The 18,613-nt window shown below is 44.8% G+C and overlaps 1 protein-coding gene across 4 annotated transcripts in view; it reads left to right on the top strand.

The window, feature by feature from the left end:
- LOC121571948 (trafficking protein particle complex subunit 9) overlaps nt 1–18,613 on the top strand; it is a 322,870-nt gene that overhangs the window by 39,860 nt on the left and 264,397 nt on the right. For all 4 annotated transcript variants that reach the window (XM_041883749.2, XM_041883745.2, XM_041883747.2 and 1 more), the window contains 2 exons: nt 15,409–15,535; nt 18,426–18,571. In XM_041883749.2, coding sequence (XP_041739683.1) covers nt 15,409–15,535; nt 18,426–18,571 — 273 coding nt within the window. The remainder of the gene's footprint in view (nt 1–15,408; nt 15,536–18,425; nt 18,572–18,613) is intronic.

Below are 18,613 nucleotides of genomic sequence, written 5' to 3'. Positions count from 1 at the left end.
TTTACCCCACACATACAATTATCTGAATATCCCTTTGAGCATGGTGAAGTTATTAATTACACTTTGGATCATGTATCAATACTCCCAGTCACTACAAAGATACAGGTGTCCTTCCTAACTCAGTTGCTGGAGAGGAAGGAAACCGCTCTGGGACTTCACCATGAGGCCAATGGTAACATTAAAGAGTTTAATGGCTGTGATAGGAGAAAACTGAGGATGGATCAACAACATTGTAGTTACTTCATAATACTAACCTAATTGACGGAGTGAAAAGAAGGAAGCCTGTACAGAATACAAATATTCCAAAACATGAATCCTGTTTGCAACAACTGGCTAAAGTAATACTAGAAAAAAAAATTCAAAGCAATAAACTTTTTGTCCTGAATACAAGTGTTATATTTGGGGCAAATCCAATAGAACACATTATTGAGGACCGCTCTCCATATTTTCAAGCATAGTGGTGAGTGCATCATGTTATGGGTATGCTTGTAATCGTTAAGGACTGGGGAGTTTTTCAGGATAAAAAAGAAACGGAATGGAGCTAAGCATAGGTAAAATCCTAGAGGAAAACCTGGTTTAGTCTGCTTTCCACCATACACTGGGGGATGAATTCACATTATACTCTTATAATTGCAATTGCAAACTTGCTGAGGTATAACCAACCACCTTCCAGATCACAAATCAAGCTAATTGGCTTCCATCTGTGATCAATTGTAGTGACTTTGATTAGCTCAGAATAAAAGAAGTTGTTTATAGAGGACTCCACTGCTTAGTAGTGCAATTCAAAGCATAGAATCCACTATGGGGCGGAAAGATACTTTCCAAAAGATCTACGAGATAAAGTTGTGGAAAGGCACAAGTCGGGATGGATATAAAAATAATTCTAAGGCTTTGTCTATCCCTCGGAGCACAGTTAAGACCATTATTAAGAAGTGGAAGGCGTATGGCACCACCCAGACCCTGCATAGATCAGGCCATCCCTCCAAACTGGATGATCGGGCAAGGAGGAGACTGATCAGAGAGTCTACCAAGAAGCCAATGGCGACTTTGAAGGAGCTTCAGGCCTTTATGGCAAAGACTGGTCAATGTGTGCATGTGACTACAATATCACAAGCGCTACACAAATCTGGCCTCTATGGGAGGGTGGCAAGAAAAAAACCACTCCTCAAAAAAGGCCACATCAAGTCTCGTTTGAGCTTTGCCAAAAAGCACATTGTAGATTACGAGGCCAAGTGGCAAAAGGTGCTGTGGTCAGATGAGACCAAAATTGAACAAAAAAAAACAAAACGATATGTCTGGCGAAAACCCAATACATCTTTCCACCCAAAGAACACCATGCCTACAGTAAAGTACGGCGGTGGCAGCATCCTGTTGTGGGGGTGTTTCTCTTCAGCAGGGGCTGAAGCACTTGTCAGGATAGAATGGAAAATGGACAGTGCAAAATACAGACAGATTCTGGAGAACCTGCAGCCCTCTGCCAGGAAGTTGAAAATGGGAAGATGGTTCACGTTTCAACATGACAATGACCCAAAGCACACCGCCAAAGCAACCGTACAGTGGCTGAAGGACAAGAAGGTGAATGTCCTTGAGTGGCCTAGTCAGAGCCCCGACCTAAATCCCATCGAGAATCTGTGGAATCACTTGAAGAGTGCAGTCCATGAGCGGTCACCATGCAATTTGACTGAGCTTGAACAATTCTGCAAGGAAGAATGGGCAAATATTGCGGAATACCAGAGTGTGTTCTCAAAGCATGCGCAGACCAGCTGGCAGGTGTCTTCAGACATTTTCAGGCTCTCCTTGTCCCAGCCTTTAATCCCAACATGTTTCAAGGTGACCACCAGTGTCCCTGTTCCCAAGAGCTCTAAGGTAACCTGCCTAAATGACTATCTCCCTGTAGAACTCACATCTGTAATTATGAAGTGCTTTGAAAGGCTGGAAATGACACACATCAATGCTATCATCCCAGCCACCCTAGACCCACTCCAATTCAAATACCGCCCCAACAGATCCACAGTTGACACAATCTCAATTGCACTTCACACTGCCCTTTCCCACCTGGACAAGAAGGGAAATAACTATGTGAGAATGCTGTTCATAGACTACAGTTCAGCATTCAACACCATAGTCCCCTCCAATCTCATCACCAAGCTAGGGACCCTGGGACTGAACCCATCCCTCTGCAACTGGATCCTGGACTTCCGGACGGGCCGGCCCAAGGGGGTGAGGGTAGGCAACAACACCTCCGCCACGCTGACCCTCAACACGGGGGCCCCTCGGGTGTGTGCTTAGTCCCCTACTGTACTCCCTGTTCACCCACGACTGTGTGGTCATGCACGACTCCAACGCCATCATCAACTTTTCTGACGACACAATGGTGGTAGGCCTGATCACCGACGCCGATGAGTCAGCCTACAGGGAGGAGGTCAGAGACTTTGCAGTTTGGTGCCAGGACAACAACCTCTCCCTCAACGTGACCAAGACCAAGGAGCTGATCGTGGACTATAGGAGAAAAATGGGAGAGCACACCCCCATCCACATCGACTGGACTGTTGTGGAGCGGGTCGAGAGCTTCAAGTTCCTTGGCATCCACATCACTAAGGACTTAACATGGTCCACACACACCCGTACAGTTGTGAAGAGGGCACGGCATTTCCTCTTCCCCCGCAGGAGGCTGAAAAGATCTGGCATGGGCCCTCAGATCCTCAAAAAATTCCACAGCTGCACCATCGAGAGCATTTTGACTGGCTGCATCACCACTTGGTATGGCAATTGCACCGCTCTTGACCGCAAAGCTCTGGAGAGGGTGGTGCGGACAGCCCAGCACATCACTGGGGCCGAGTTTCCTGCTATCCAGGACCTCTATATCAGGTGGTGTCAGAGGAAGGCCCAAAAACTGCCAAAGACTCCAGCCACCTAAACCATAGACTGTTCACTCTGCTACCGTCCGGCAAACGGTACCGGAGCATCGGCTCTCTGACAAACAGGCTCTGAGTCAGCTTCTACCCCCAAGCCATAAGACTGCTAAATAGCCAGACTGCTACATAGTCAATTAATGGACCCAAACTACACTATACAGTGCATTCGGAAAGTATTCAGACCTCTTGACTTTTTCCACATATTGTTACGTTACAGCCTTATTATAAAATTGATTAAATACATTTTTCTCTTCATCAATCTACACACAATACCCCATAATGACAAAGCGAAAACAGGTTTGTATACAGTTTTGCTAATTTATTTTTAAAAAAACAACTGATACCTTATTTGCATAAGTATTCAGACCCTTTGCAATGAGACTCGAAATTGAGCTCAGGTGTATCCTGTTTCCATTGATCATCCTTGAGATGTTTCTACAACTTGATTGGAGTACACCTGTGGTAAATTCAATTGATTGGACTTGATTTGGAGAGGCACACACCTGTCTATATAAGGTCCCACAGTTGACAATGCATGTCAGAGCAAAACCCAAGCCATGAGGTCGAAGGAATTGTCTGTAGAGCTCCGAGACAGAATTGTGTCGAGGCACAGATCTGGGGAAGGGTACCAAAACATTTATGCAGCATTGAAGGTCCCCAAAAAGACAGTGGCCTCCATCATTCTTAAATGGAAGAAGTTTGGAACCACCAAGACTCTTCCTTGAGCTGGCCGCCCGGCCAAACTGAGCAATCGGGGGACAAGGGACTTGGTCAGGGAGGTGACCAAGATCCCGATGGTCACTCTGACTGAGCTCCAGAGGTCATCTGTGGAGATGGGAGAACCTTCCAGGACAACCATCTCTGCAGCACTCCACCAATCTGGCCTTTATGGTAGAGTGGCCAGACGGAAGCCACTCCTCAGTAAAAGGCACATGACAGCCTGCTTCGAGTTTACCAAAAGGCACCTAAAGGACTCTCGGACCACGGTCTGATAAAACCAAGATTGAACTCTTTGGCCTGAATGCCAAGCGTCATGTCTGGAGGAAACCTGGGTCCATCCCTATGGTGAAGCATGGCGGTGGCAACATCCTGCTGCGGGATTGTTTTTCAGCGGGAGACTAGTCAGGATCGAGGGAAAGATGAACGGATTAAAGTATAGAGAGATCCTTGATAAAAACCTGCTCCAGAGCGCTCAGGACCTCAGACTGGGGCGAAGGTTCACCTTCCAACAGGACAACGACCCTAAGCACACAGCCAAGACAACGCAGGAGTGGCTTCGGGACAAGTCTCTGAATGTCCTTGAGTGGCCCAGTCAGAGCACGTACTTGAACCCGATCGAACATTTCTGGAGAGACCTGAAAATAGCTGTGCAGCGACGCTCCCCATCCAACCTGATAGAGCTTGACAGGATCTGCAGAGAAAAATGGGAGAAACTCCCCAAATACAGGTGTGCTAAGCTTGTAGCGTCATACCCAAGAAGATTCGAGGTTGTAATCACTGCCAAAGGTGCTTCAACCAAGTACTGAGTGAAGGGTCAAATGTATGTTGACACCCCTTCAAATTAGTGGATTTGGCTATTTCAGCCACACCCGTTGCTGACAGGTGTATACAACCGAGCACACAGCCATGCAAACTCCATAGACAAACATTGGCAGTAGAATGGCCTTACTGAAGAGCTCAGTGACTTTCAACGTGGCTCCGTCATAGGATGCCACCTTTCCAACAAGTCTGTTTTTCAAATTTCTGGCCTGCTAGAGTTGCCCCTGTCAACTGTAAGTGCTGTTATTGTGAAGTGGAACTTCTAGGAGCAACAACTGCTCAGCCGGGAAGTGGTAAGCCACACAAGTTAACAGAACTGGACTGCAGAGTGCTGAAGCGCGTAAAAATGGTCTGTCCTCGGTTGCAACACTCACTACCGAGTTCCAAACTGCCTCTGGAAGCAACGTCAGCACAAGAACTGTTCGTCGGGAGCTTCTTTAAATGGGTTTCCATGGCCGAGCAGCCGCACACAAGTATAAGATCACCATGTACAATACCAAGCGCCGGATAGAGTGGTGTAAAGCTCGCCACCATTGGACTCTGGAGCAGTGGAAATGTGTTCTCTGGAGTGATGAATCATGCTCCACCATCTGGCCGTCCGACGGACGAATCTGGGTTTGGTTAATGCCAGGAGAACGCTACCTGCCCCAATGCATTGTGCCAACTGTACATTTTGGTGGAGGAGGAATAATGGTCTGGGGCTGTTTTTCATGGTTTGGGCTAGGCCTCTTTGTTCCAGTGAAGGGAAATCTTAACGCTACAGCATACAATGACATTATAGACGATTCTGTACTTTCAACTTAGTGGCAACAGTTTGGGGGAGGCACTTTCCTTTTTCAGCTTGACAATGCCCCCGTGCACAAAGTGAGGTCCATACAGAAATGGTATGTCGAAATCGATGTGGAAGAACGTGACTGGCCTGCACAGAGCCCTGACCTCAACCCCATCGAACACCTTTGGGATGAATTGGAAACGCTGACTGCAAGCCAGGCGTAATCGCTCAACATCAGTGCCCGACCTCACTAATGCTCTTGCGGCTGAATGGAACCAAGTCCCTGCAGCAATGTTCCAACATCTAGTGGAAAGCCTTCCCAGAAGTGTGAAGGATGTTATAGCAGCAAAGGGTGGACCAACTCTATTAATTCCCATGATTTTGTAATGAGATGTTCGACGAGCAGGTGTCCACATAGTTTTGGTCATGTAGTTTATCTGCACTGACTATCTTGCACTGACCCTACCCACACTCACTAGACTTTATATACACACCATATACTCACTCACTCAGTACACTGTTACACCCACACAAAACCCACACACATTTACATACACTACAAACGCACACACACACGTTTACCGACACAGCACAAACACCGATACATACAGTGGGGAGAACATGTATTTGATACACTGCCGATTTTGCAGGTTTTCCTACTTACAAAGCATGTAGAGGTCTGTAATTTTTATCATAGGTACACTTCAACTGTGAGAGATGGAATCTAAAACAAAAATCCAGAAAATCACATTGTATGATTTTTAAGTAATTAATTTGCATTTTATTGCATGACATAAGTATTTGATCACCTACCAACCAGTAAGAATTCCGGCTCTCACAGACCTGTTAGTTTTTCTTTAAGAAGCCCTCCTGTTCTCCACTCATTACCTGTATTAACTGCACCTGTTTGAACTCGTTACCTGTATAAAAGACACCTGTCCACACACTCAATCAAACAGACTCCAACCTCTTCACAATGGCCAAGACCAGAGAGCTGTGTAAGGACATCAGGGATAAAATTGTAGACCTGCACAAGGCTGGGATGGGCTACAGGACAATAGGCAAGCAGCTTGGTGAGAAAGCAACTACTGTTGGCACAATTATTAGAAAATGGAAGAAGTTCAAGATAACGGTCAATCACCCTCGGTCTGGGGCTCCATGCAAGATCTCACCTCGTGGGGCATCAATGATCATGAGGAAGGTGAGGGATCAGCCCAGAACTACACAGCAGGACCTGGTCAATGTCCTGAAGAGAGCTGGGACCACAGTCTCAAAGAAAACCATTAGTAACACACTACGCCGTCATGGATTAAAATCCTGCAGCGCACGCAAGGTCCCCCTGCTCAAGCCAGCGCATGTCCAGGCCCAACTGAAGTTTGCCAATGACCATCTGGATGATCCAGAGGAGGAATGGGAGAAGGTCATGTGGTCTGATGAGACAAAAATATATATTTTTGGTCTAAACTCCACTCGCCATGTTTGGAGGAAGAAGAAGGATGAGTACAACCCCAAGAACACCATCCCAACCGTGAAGCATGGAGGTGGAAACATCATTCTTTGGGGATGCTTTTCTGCAAAGGGGACAGGACGACTGCACCGTATTGAGGGGAGGATGGATGGGGCCATGTATCGCGAGATCTTGGCCAACAACCTCCTTCCCTCAGTAAGAGCATTGAAGATGGGCCGTGGCTGGGTCTTCCAGCATGACAACGACCCGAAACACACAGCCAGGGCAACTAAGGAGTGGCTCCATAAGAAGCATCTCAAGGTCCTGGAGTGGCCTAGCCAGTCTCCAGACCTGAACCCAATAGAACATCTTTGGAGGGAGCTGAAAATCCGTATTGCCCAGCGACAGCCCCGAAACCTGAAGGATCTGGAGAAGATCTGTATGGAGGAGTGGGCCAAAATCCCTGCTGCAGTGTGTGCAAACCTGGTCAAGACCTACAGGAAACGTATGATCTCTGTAATTGCAAACAAAGGTTTCTGTACCAAATATTCAGTTCTGCTTTTCCGATGTATCAAATACTTATGTCATGCAATAAAATGCAAATAGTTACTTAAAAATCATACAATGTGATTTTCTGGATTTTTGATTCAGTCTCTCACAGTTGAAGTGTACCTATGATAAAAATGACAGACCTCTACATGCTTTGTAAGTAGGAAAACCTGCTAAATCGGCAGTTTATTTATTTGATTCCTCGTGTTAGTTTCAATTTAATTTTTTACTATAATTTTTTAACTGCATCGTTGGGAAAGGTTCGTAAGCAAGTATTTAATTGTAAAATCTACACCAGTTGTATTCGGCGCATGTGATAAATACAATTTGATATGATTTGAACCAAGTGTGATTTGGAGGCAGTTTAATCATCTTAGGAGTTGAGAATCTATCGGTAATAGCTTAGAAATATAATTACTAGAATGGGTATAGCCCCTAATACCAATATGATTCCCGTTCTACTAAACGCAACATGTAAAGTGTTGGTCCCATTCTTCATGAGCTGAAATTAAAGATCCCAGAAATGTTCCATAAGCACAAAATGCTTATTTCTCTAACATTTGCACAAAATTGTTTACATTCCTGTTAGTGAGCATTTCTCATTTGCCAAGCTAGTCTATCCACCTTACTGGTGTGGCATATCAAGAAGCTGATTAAACAGCATGATCATTACAGAGGTGCACCTTGGGCTGGGGACAATAAAAGGACACTAACCGTTTTGTCACACAGCACAATGCCACAGATGTCTCAAGTTTTGAGAGAGCGTGCAATTGGCAGGCTGACTGCAGGAATGTCCAACAGCGCTGTTGCCAGAGAATTTAATGTTAATTTCTCTACCATAAGCCGCCTCCAACGTCGTTTTAGAGAATTTGGCAGTACCTCCAACCGGCCTCACAACCGCAGACCTCGTGTAACCACACCAGCCCAGGACCGCCACATACGTCTTTTTCAGCTGCGGGATCGTCTGAGGAGGGGGAGACAGGGGTGCTGAGGAGTATTTTTGTCTGTAATATAGCCTTTTTGTGGGGAAAAACACATTCTGATTAGCTGGGCCTGACTCCCCAGTGGGTGAACCTGGCTCCCAAGTGGGTTGACCTATGTCGTCCCAGGCCCACCCATGGCTTCGCCCCTGCCCAGTCATGTGAAATCCATAGATTAGGGCCTAACAAATGTATTTCAATTGACTGATTTCCTTCTATGAACTGTAACTCAGTAAAATCTTAGAAATTGTTGCATGTTGTTCAGTATATGTCTGAGTAGTACATAACAGTAACTTAAAGTATACAAGTTCCTGGCTACTTTAGTGTGAACTGAAGTAAACAACATTATGAACTGAACTTGTTGATGGAGTTGCTTGAAAGCCCCAGGCACTCAGACTCCCTCCTGATTTCCCTAGATCCTCACAGTCGCATAAGATGGCCGCTCACTCATTCCATCTTTGTACACTGAAGTAAGCGCACATATTTTCTAAGTCTGTTGGCACTTTTTGCCAGTCTCCCACCAACATTACATTTTCTAGTGCAGTAGTCTGGTTAGCAGTGTATAAGATTAGGCTAGGGTTTTCGCCCACAATATGCAGATGTCATTGCAGTTGACTTCTCCTTGTAAACATCCCTGCCTCCAAAACAGTAATACAAATAAAAACATCATAATCCATTTGATATTAATTTCAGTTTGTATTCTGTCAGCACTTTCTGTCACACGGCAGGGCAGTCCTTCATCTTCAGTGACAGTTGGCAGAATCGCCCTCTGTTTTATTGAGACTGTTACTACTGTCAGGATGTATTTGAAATCCCAGTCTCTCTTCTCTCTCTCCCCCTAGATTCTCAGTCAGTTAAGAGGCTGTGAATGTTAAAACATTTCAAAGTCATCACCAGGGGTCCTCTACAGTACAACACCATGGTTTACTGATCTGCTGCTTCTGCTCTGGATGGAAATATAGCGGTTTCTCTTCAAAATGAGCGGAGGAACTAAGAAATTATGGAGTGTCATTCAAAGTTTTTAAGACCGTTGAACCAGTTATGAATGTGGAAGTATGAATGTAGAATTCATGAGTTGAATCGGTTTTGCCTTGTTTTCCTTGAGTTGATTTATGTGGTCTCATACTAAATAATATATTAACCTAAGTTTTAAATATTCCATTTAGGTATAATTAAAGTTCTGTGTTCAGTGCTCTGTGTTTTTGGTGAAAAAACGAAAGGAAAACAATGTTGTATCGTTACGTCTCTGGGAAGATGAGTTGTTTCCTCTGTTACAGAGTCTGTCGCTGAGCCCAGTACATGCCAGGATGTATTGACTCTCCTCGCTACCTGTGCACTGCAGTAGTTCATTACTCAATGTGAGCAGTAAAGTGGAGGAGGCAGCGTTTACTTCATTCATAGGCTTGCCAGTTGTCAGCTCTGTTTCTGGCCTCCACCCTGTCGGGGGGGGGGGTAATACTGTATGGTCTGAAGGTTAGATGGAAAAATACATATTACACTGTAGTTTTTATGTGTCTGACTGCATTTATGAATGTCTATTTCGATTTTGGAGAGGCAAATGATGTGATCAGGCTATTTACAGTGAGGGAAAAAAGTATTTGATCCCCTGCTGATTTTGTACGTTTGCCCATTGACAAAGAAATGATCAGTCTATACTTTTAATGGTAGGTTTATTTGAACATTGAGAGACAGAATAACAACAAAAGAACAGAAAAACGCATTTCAAAAATGTTATAAATTGATTTGTATTTTAATGAGGGAAATAAGTATTTGACCCCCTCTCAATTTGAAAGATTTCTGGCTCCCAGGTGTCTTTTATACAGGTAACGAGCTAAGATTAGGAGCACACTCTTAAAGGGAGTGCTCCTAATCTCAGTTTGTTACCTGTATAAAAGACACCTGTCCACAGAAGCAATCAATCAGATTCTAAACTCTCCACCATGGCCAAGACCAAAGAGCTCTCCAAGGATGTCAGGGACAAGATTGTAGACCTACACAAGGCTGGAATGGGCTACAAGACCATCGCCAAGCAGCTTGGTGAGAAGGTGACAACAGTTGGTGCGATTATTCGCAAATGGAAGAAACACAAAATAACTGTCAATCTCCCTCGGCCTGGGGCTCCATGCAAGATCTCACCTCGTGGAGTTGAAATAATCATGAGAACGGTGAGGAATCAGCCCAGAACTACACGGGAGGATCTTGTCAATGATCTCAAGGCAGCTGGGACCATAATCACCAAGAAAACAATTGGTAACACACTACGCCGTGAAGGACTGAAATCCTGCAGCGCCCGCAAGTTCCCCCTGCTCAAGAAAACACATATACAGGGCCGTCTGAAGCACATATACAGGGCCGTTTGCCAATGAACATCTGAATGATTCAGAGGAGAACTGGGTGAAAGTGTTGTGGTCAGATGAGACCAAAATCGAGACCAAAATGGAGCTCTTTGGCATCAACTCAACTCGCCGTGTTTGGAGGAGGAGGAATGCTGCCTATGACCCCAAGAACACCATCCCCATCGTCAAACATGGAGGTGGAAACATAATGCTTTAGGGGTGTTTTTCTGCTAAGGGGAAATGACAACTTCACTGCATCAAAGGGACAATGGACGGGGCCATGTACCGTCAAATCTTGGGTGAGAACCTCCTTCCCTCAGCTAGGGCATTGAAAATGGGTCGTGGATGGGTATTCCAGCATGACAATGACCCAAAACACACGGCCAAGGCAACAAAGGAGTGGCTCAAGAAGAAGCACATTAAGGTCCTGGAGTGGCCTAGCCAGTCTCCAGACCTTAATCCTATAGAAAATCTGTGGAGGGAGCTGAAGGTTCGAGTTGCCAAACGTCAGGCTCGAAACCTTAATGACTTGGAGAAGATCTGCAAAGAGGAGTGGGACACAATCCCTCCTGAGATGTGTGCAAACCTGGTGGCCAACTACAAGAAACGTCTGACCTCTGTGATTGCCAACAAGGGTTTTGCCACCAAGTACTAAGTCATGTTTTGCAGAGGTGTCAAATACTTATTTCCCTCATTAAAATGCAAATCAATTTATAACATTTTTGACATCCGTTTTTCTGGATTTTTTTGTTGTTATTCTGTCTCTCACTGTTCAAATAAACCTACCATTAAAATTATAGACTGATCATGTCTTTTTCAGTGGGCAAATGTACAAAATCAGCAGGGGATCAAATACTTTTTTCCCTCACTGTAATTGATGTGGGCCTATTTTAAATCAGTGAACTCCTATTATTTAGTTTTTACTCTCTAAAGTCTTCCAATGCTTATTTATTTAATTGCTTATTTCTCTGCTGACTGACAGACTGACATACTAGTTGATGGCAAACATTTTGAATTTCCAGCAATATTTACTTGTTTAATCACCTTCTGCTCTCGAAACTCATCAAGTGAAAGTGAATCAAATAGATTCCCCACAGGAATTTAACTGGAGTTGAAAAGCAGCTGTATTATGTGTTTGGGGGGGTCTCAGATAGAAAGAAGAACTGAAAGAAACACTGTTGGAGAGGGAGAGAGAGTATGGCAGTCATAGAGCTGTTTGTGTAATGCTGCAGTGAGCTCTTCAAAGATAGTGTTTACCTCACATCATCCCATAATGAGGATCAATACAGAGTTTTCGTTCATCTGGGTCTGTCCTTCAACTCTCCATGTTCTACTGTTAGACTACGTTACTTGGGCTTCCAAATACGATTTACTAAATTGAAATGTATCGACAAACAGACTCCATGCAGGTTTAGGAATCATTTTAAATTGTCCATGACAGGCAGGTAAGCAGGCAGGGAGGCAGACAGAAAGACGTGCAGGCTGGGAAGTGGGCAGGGAGACTGATTGAAAGACTGGCAAGCAGACAAGTAGGCAGACAGGTAAGCAGGCAGGGAGAGAGCGAGGTAGACAGCCAGGCAGGGAGAGAGAGAGGTAGACAGCCAGACAGGCAGGCAGGGGGAGAGAGAGGTAGACAGGGAACCATCCACCGTGACTGCTGTGGTAGAAATGTACTATCAGCAACAATACTCAAATCCTTCCATAAGTCCATTTCTACTTCCAGGCGGTTTTATATTTACATTTTAGTCATTTAGCAGACGCTCTTATCCAGAGCGACTTACAGTTAGTGAGTGCATACATTATTTTATTTTTCATACTGGCCCCCCGTGGGAATCGCACCCACAACCCTGGCGTTGCAAACGCCATGCTCTACCAACTGAGCTACATCCCTGCCGGCCATTCCCTCCCCTACCCTGGACGACGCTGGGCCAATTGTGCGCCGCCCACCCATGCTGCATGCAGCATTTCTCTGCTTGTTCAACCATTATCACTAAGCCACTTCCCAACACTGCAAACACCCAACACTGAATGTGACTCGACTTATAATAAACAGAGGGCTTTAACATCCCTTTTAGACCTTAATTTGGTGAGCATTTTAAGTTACAGGAATGTGTTTGAACAACAGGTTAATAGATACATTTTTATATAAAGCAAGGCCATGTCAATGTTTTCAATAAGGGCACTCTGACTCTGAGAAAGCTTTTATCACGGTGATGTTCCGTTCTGTTTCCTGACACTGGAACTGCTCTGCTCTTTAGTCTGTCAGATCAGAACTACTGAAGGACATGTTTGCATGGTCATCCTGACTCTGGACCACAGTATGTTCTGTCAGTCTGTCTGTGCTGCTCTGTTGCTCAGGCTCATAATGTGTTATTTTGTGGCTGTCCAAGCAGAGGTACAGTGAGGGGAAAAAAGTATTTGATCCCCTGCTGATTTTGTACGTTTGCCCACTGACAAAGAAATGAACAGTCTATAATTTTAATGGTAGGTTTATTTGAACAGTGAGAGACAGAATAACAACAAAAAAATCCAGAAAAACGAAAATAAAAAATGTTATAAATTGATTTGCATTTTAATGAGGGAAATAAGTATTTGACCCCTCTGCAAAACATGAATTAGTACTTGGTGGCAAAACCCTTGTTGGCAATCACAGAGGTCAGACGTTTCTTGTAGTTGGCCACCAGGTTTGCACACATCTCAGGAGGGATTTTGTCCCACTCCTCTTTGCAGATCTTCTCCAAGTCATTAAGGTTTCGAGGCTGACGTTTGGGAACTCGAACCTTCAGCTCCCTCCACAGATTTTCTATGGGATTAACGTCTGGAGACTGGCTAGGCCACTCCAGGACCTTAATGTGCTTCTTCTTGAGCCACTCCTTTGTTGCCTTGGCCATGTGTTTTGGGTCATTGTCATGCTGGAATATCCATCCACGATCCATTTTCAATGCCCTGGCTGAGGGAAGGAGGTTCTCACCCAAGATTTGACGGTACATGGCCCCGTCCATCGTCCCTTTGATGCGGTGAAGTTGTCCTGTCCCCTTAGCAGAAAAACACCCCCAAAGCATAATGTTTCCACCTCCATGTTTGACGGTGGGGATGGTGTTCTTGGGGCCATAGGCAGCATTCCTCCTGCTCCAAACATGGCGAGTTGAGTTGATGCCAAAGAGCTCGATTTTGGTCTCATCTGACCACAACACTTTCAGCCAGTTCTCCTCTGAATCATTCAGATGTTCATTGACAAACTTCAGACGGGCCTGTATATGTGCTTTCTTGAGCAGGGGGACCTTGCGGGCGCTGCAGGATTTCAGTCCTTCATGGCGTAGTGTGTTACCAATTGTTTTCTTGGTGACTATGGTCCCAGCTGCCTTGAGATCATTGACAAGATCCTCCCGTGTAGTTCTGGGCTGATTCCTCACCGTTCTCATGATCATTGCAACTCCACGAGGTGAGATCTTGCATGGAGCCCCAGGCCGAGGGAGATTGACAGTTATTTTGTGTTTCTTCCATTTGCGAATAATCACACCAACTGTTGTCACCTTCTCACCAAGCTGCTTGGCGATGGTCTTGTAGCACAATCCAGCCTTGTGTAGGTCTACTATCTTATCCCTGACATCCTTGGAGAGCTCTTTGGTCTTGGCCATGGTGGAGAGTTTGGAATCTGATTGATTGATTGCTTCTGTGGACAGGTGTCTTTTATACAGGTAACAAACTGAGATTAGGAGCACTCCCTTTAAGAGTGTGCTCTAATCTCAGCTCGTTACCTGTATAAAAGACACCTGGGAGCCGGAAATCTTTCTGATTGAGAGAGGGTCAAATACTTATTTCCCTCATTAAAATGCTAATCAATTTATAACATTTTTGACATGTGTTTTTCTGGGTTCTTTTGTTGTTATTCTGTCTCTCACTGTTCAAATAAACCTACCATTAAAATGATACACTGATCATTTCTTTGTCAGTGGGCAAACGTACAAAATCAGCAGGGGATCAAATACTTTTTTCCCACACTGTATGTAGTGGGGAACTGAGAAGTAGCCTATCTTGGCTGTAGTATATATTGCTCTCTCACTCAGCTCCCCTGTGGTGTGAGGCCCAGCCAGCAGAGCAACTCAGAGACATGTTTGTTTGCAACTAAAGCAGCGAGGCTTATGAGTGATGATACAGCACGGCCGTAAACGTCTTTATTGATCCAGCTATAAAACTCACCCTGTCTAAAAACCTGAAGGATGGGGAGGAGGGACAGGGCTGGAGAGAGGGCTGGGCTGGAGTTGGGTTATTAGTGTTATCATGCTAAATTAAGTTGGCAGGGCCATGTAATCTGCTTAGACTAGGAGCACTAGTTATAGCGAGAGACCACTGGATACTTCAAATGGTGAGTCTATCAAAAGGGTGTCAAATAATATGTGCTTTACATACTATGGCTTGTAAAAGCACGCTTGTCTTTGTAGAAATAGTTTTTCCTGGTCACTTCAAATGGTCAGACTGACCATCAATAATGTGCTCTACATTTGATTAGATTTTTTATTTTACCCCCTTTTTCTCCCCAATTTCGTGATATCTAATTGCGATCTTGTCTCATCGCTGCAACTCCCCAACGGCCTCGGGAGAGGCGAAGGCCGAGTCATGCGTCCTCCGAAACATGACCCGCCAAACCGCACTCCTTAACACCCGCCCACTTAACCCGGAAGCCAGCCGCACCAATGTGTCGGAGGAAACACTGTTCTACTGACGACCGAAGTCATCCTGCAGGCGCCCGGCCCGCCACAAGAAGTCCCGGCCGGTTGTGACACAGCCTGGGATGGAACCCGGGTCGGCACTCGGGAGCCCCCTGTGCTCTAGGTTTCCAACCCTGGTCACTTCTTTCTCCGCTCCACAGAGAAGAAGGAGGTGACTCAGAGTCTGGAGAACTACACATCTAAATGTCCAGGAGGAATGGAGGTTATCACCCTGCCTGATGGACTCAAACTGGCCCCTGTACCCTTCAGCAAGCTACCCATCGTCAGGTACGTAAGTCAATCATGTTTTCGTTTTCCATTACAAAACGTTTTGCTATGGTGGGCCCTAATGAACACAACCCTGGTGTCTGAACTGTCATATTCTGATTGATCTAATCAATGTACCAATGAGCTCATCATAGTTACGACAGTGTTCTAACATCAAGTAACTGCTACTCTGACTGGCGTGATTGATCAATAGACAATATTTCTTCCCGCTCAACAATGTCAGGGAATTCTGACAATGGTGTAATGATTGTAGCTATTCTCCACCCTCCTCCCCCCTGGCCAGAACACAGTGTTATAGCTGTTTGAGATCTAAGTGCACATTTTACATGACACTCTGATTTACAGAAGCATCTACTTGTAAATATGTTTATGGTGAAATATGACTTGTTTATGTTTCAGTAAAAGTCAGTCAAATAACAGAAATGAACACCACTGTTAAATAGGCCTGGCTTGGCTAATCTGGGGCTCTGTTGAATATTAGGCCAGCTTGGCTAGTCTGGGTCTCTGTTGAATAGGTTTGGGTAGTCTGGGGCTCTGTTGAATAGACTTGGCTAGTCTGGGGCTCTGTTGAATAGACTTGGCTAGTCTGGGGCTCTGTTGAATAGACTTGGCTAGTCTGGGGCTCTGTTGAATAGACTTGGCTAGTCTGGGGCTCTGTTGAATAGACTTGGCTAGTCTGGGGCTCTGTTGAATAGGCTTGGCTAGTCTGGGGCTCTGTTGAATAGGCTTGGCTAGTCTGGGGCTCTGTTGAATAGACTTGGCTAGTCTGGGGCTCTGTTGAATAGACTTGGCTAGTCTGGGGCTCTGTTGAATAGACTTGGCTAGTCTGGGGCTCTGTTGAATAGACTTGGCTAGTCTGGGGCTCTGTTGAATAGGCTTGGCTAGTCTGGGGCTCTGTTGAATAGACTTGGCTAGTCTGGGGCTCTGTTGAATAGACTTGGCTAGTCTGGGGCTCTGTTGAATAGACTTGGCTAGTCTGGGGCTCTGTTGAATAGACTTGGCTAGTCTGGGGCTCTGTTGAATAGACTTGGCTAGTCTGGGGCTCTGTTGAATAGACTTGGCTAGTCTGGGGCTCTGTTGAATAGACTTGGCTAGTCTGGGGCTCTGTTGAATAGGCTTGGCTAGTCTGGGGCTCTGTTGAATAGACTTGGCTAGTCTGGGGCTCTGTTGAATAGACTTGGCTAGTCTGGGGCTCTGTTGAATAGGCTTGGCTAGTCTGGGGCTCTGTTGAATAGGCTTGGCTAGTCTGGGGCTCTGTTGCTTTTGCAACAACATGTTTAGTGGGCTATGCTTGGCCGTTGAAAATAGTTAAGCTTTGTGTAAATTGAGTTGGCCATTTTTTATTAATGCATTTCAAGTGAATTTATTTTATTTAGCCAGGTTAGTCATTGAGAAGTAGTGCTGAACGATTAACCAAAATGTCGGTTATTTTTTGTTTTTTAAACAACTAATTGACAGATGTCGGTAAAATAATTTGAATACCATTTTTGTTCGTTTTTTACTGTGAGCTCAATGCGCACATTACACAGTTTCTCTAGAGATAAATCAGATCCAGCCTGAACTGTGCGATTTAGTAGGGAGTTGTAGTTTTTAACAGGCCAATATTCTACATAATTTAGCGCATAAAACTTGGTAATTAACTACAATGTGCGATCGTGAGGGATCTCTACCTGAAAATACATGATCAAAGTGATTGATAGTTTGTATTCAGCAGTCATAAAAATATGCCTTATTTACTTTGAAGAACTACTAAAATAGGGATTTTCTCAGACAGCATAGGCAGCAGCTCTATAGAGATAAAATGACTTGGAATAAAATAATAAAGTCAACAAATATAATATACACAACAACTGAAATGTTTTATTAAAGTAAAGTAATGTGAATAAATGATGGTTAATAAGTGATAATCAGTCATGGGAAGTCACTACCATCATGGGTTTTTATTCATTGTTTTATTCTGTGTTACAGCATTCATCCCAAATAATCGAAATCGAAAACCGTGATACATTTTTAATAATCGAACTGAAACTGAACCGACCTGAAAAAGCAGTAATCGCTCAGCACTATTGAGAAGAAAATAGTACTGTGCTTTTTAAAAGGCAGCCTAGTGTTTAGGTTACAGTAAGTTCACTCAAAACACTTGTCTTCTATATCCACTTTTTCTTCCTGTTTTCTATCTTCTCTGTATCCATCTCCCCCTCTTTCTGTGGTGGCAGGGCCATTAGTAGAACCAGGAGAGATGGAGGACCGTCTGTACAGTTTGTCTGTGTGTAGATAGATAGATGAATGCCTGGCTACTCAGAGAGGTGATAAGTGCTGTGTCCACTAGCTCCATTTCACACCTCCAGAGTGCTTTGCTCATTAAATGGTCTGGGCTTGAATCTCAGGACGGAATTCACCAATTCTACTGGATTTATGTTCGGCTGCCATCTGATTGGCAGAGTTGTGTGTGTCTGTATCTGTGTGTGTGTGTGGGTTTGGCTCACCATGCCAAAATCCATCTAATTTTCTCTCTTGGGACCTTTAATGGACATGGCTGTTGAGATAAAACTGTTTATCTTTCTCTCTGCCTCCTTCGCTCCTTCTCCATCTCCCTTCCCTTGACAACCGTCTTGAGAAATGATCTGGCCTTAATGGCCACATGTACTCTTAAATCTCCACCCGGCACAGCCAGAAGAGGACTGGCCACCCCTCGGAGCCTGGTTCCTCTCTAGGTTTTCTTACTAGGTTCCTGCCTTTTTAGGGAGTTTTTCCAAGACACTGTGCTTCTGCATTACTTGCTCTTTGGGGTTTTAGACTGGGTATCTGTAAAGCACTTTGTGACAACTGCTGATGTAAAAAGGGCTTTATAAATACATTTGATGAATTGATTGGTTCTCCCCTCCTACAGGTCAGCGAAGCTGCTGGACCTGCCCATCAGCCTGCGCCCCCACAAACAGAAAGGCCTTCTGGGAAACAACATGTCCACTAAGAGTCCCTTCATCTACTCTCCCATCATCATGCACAACAGAGGAGAGGAGCGCAACAAGAAGATAGGTAGGCACCACACACACACACCTTCTGAATATAGGTGGGCAC

Source organism: Coregonus clupeaformis, chromosome 8, assembly GCF_020615455.1.
Source record: "Coregonus clupeaformis isolate EN_2021a chromosome 8, ASM2061545v1, whole genome shotgun sequence".
NCBI classification, from domain to species: Eukaryota; Metazoa; Chordata; class Actinopteri; order Salmoniformes; family Salmonidae; genus Coregonus; species Coregonus clupeaformis.
The sequence above is the reverse complement of the archived record's forward strand: the minus strand, read 5'-3'. Positions and strand labels throughout refer to the sequence as shown.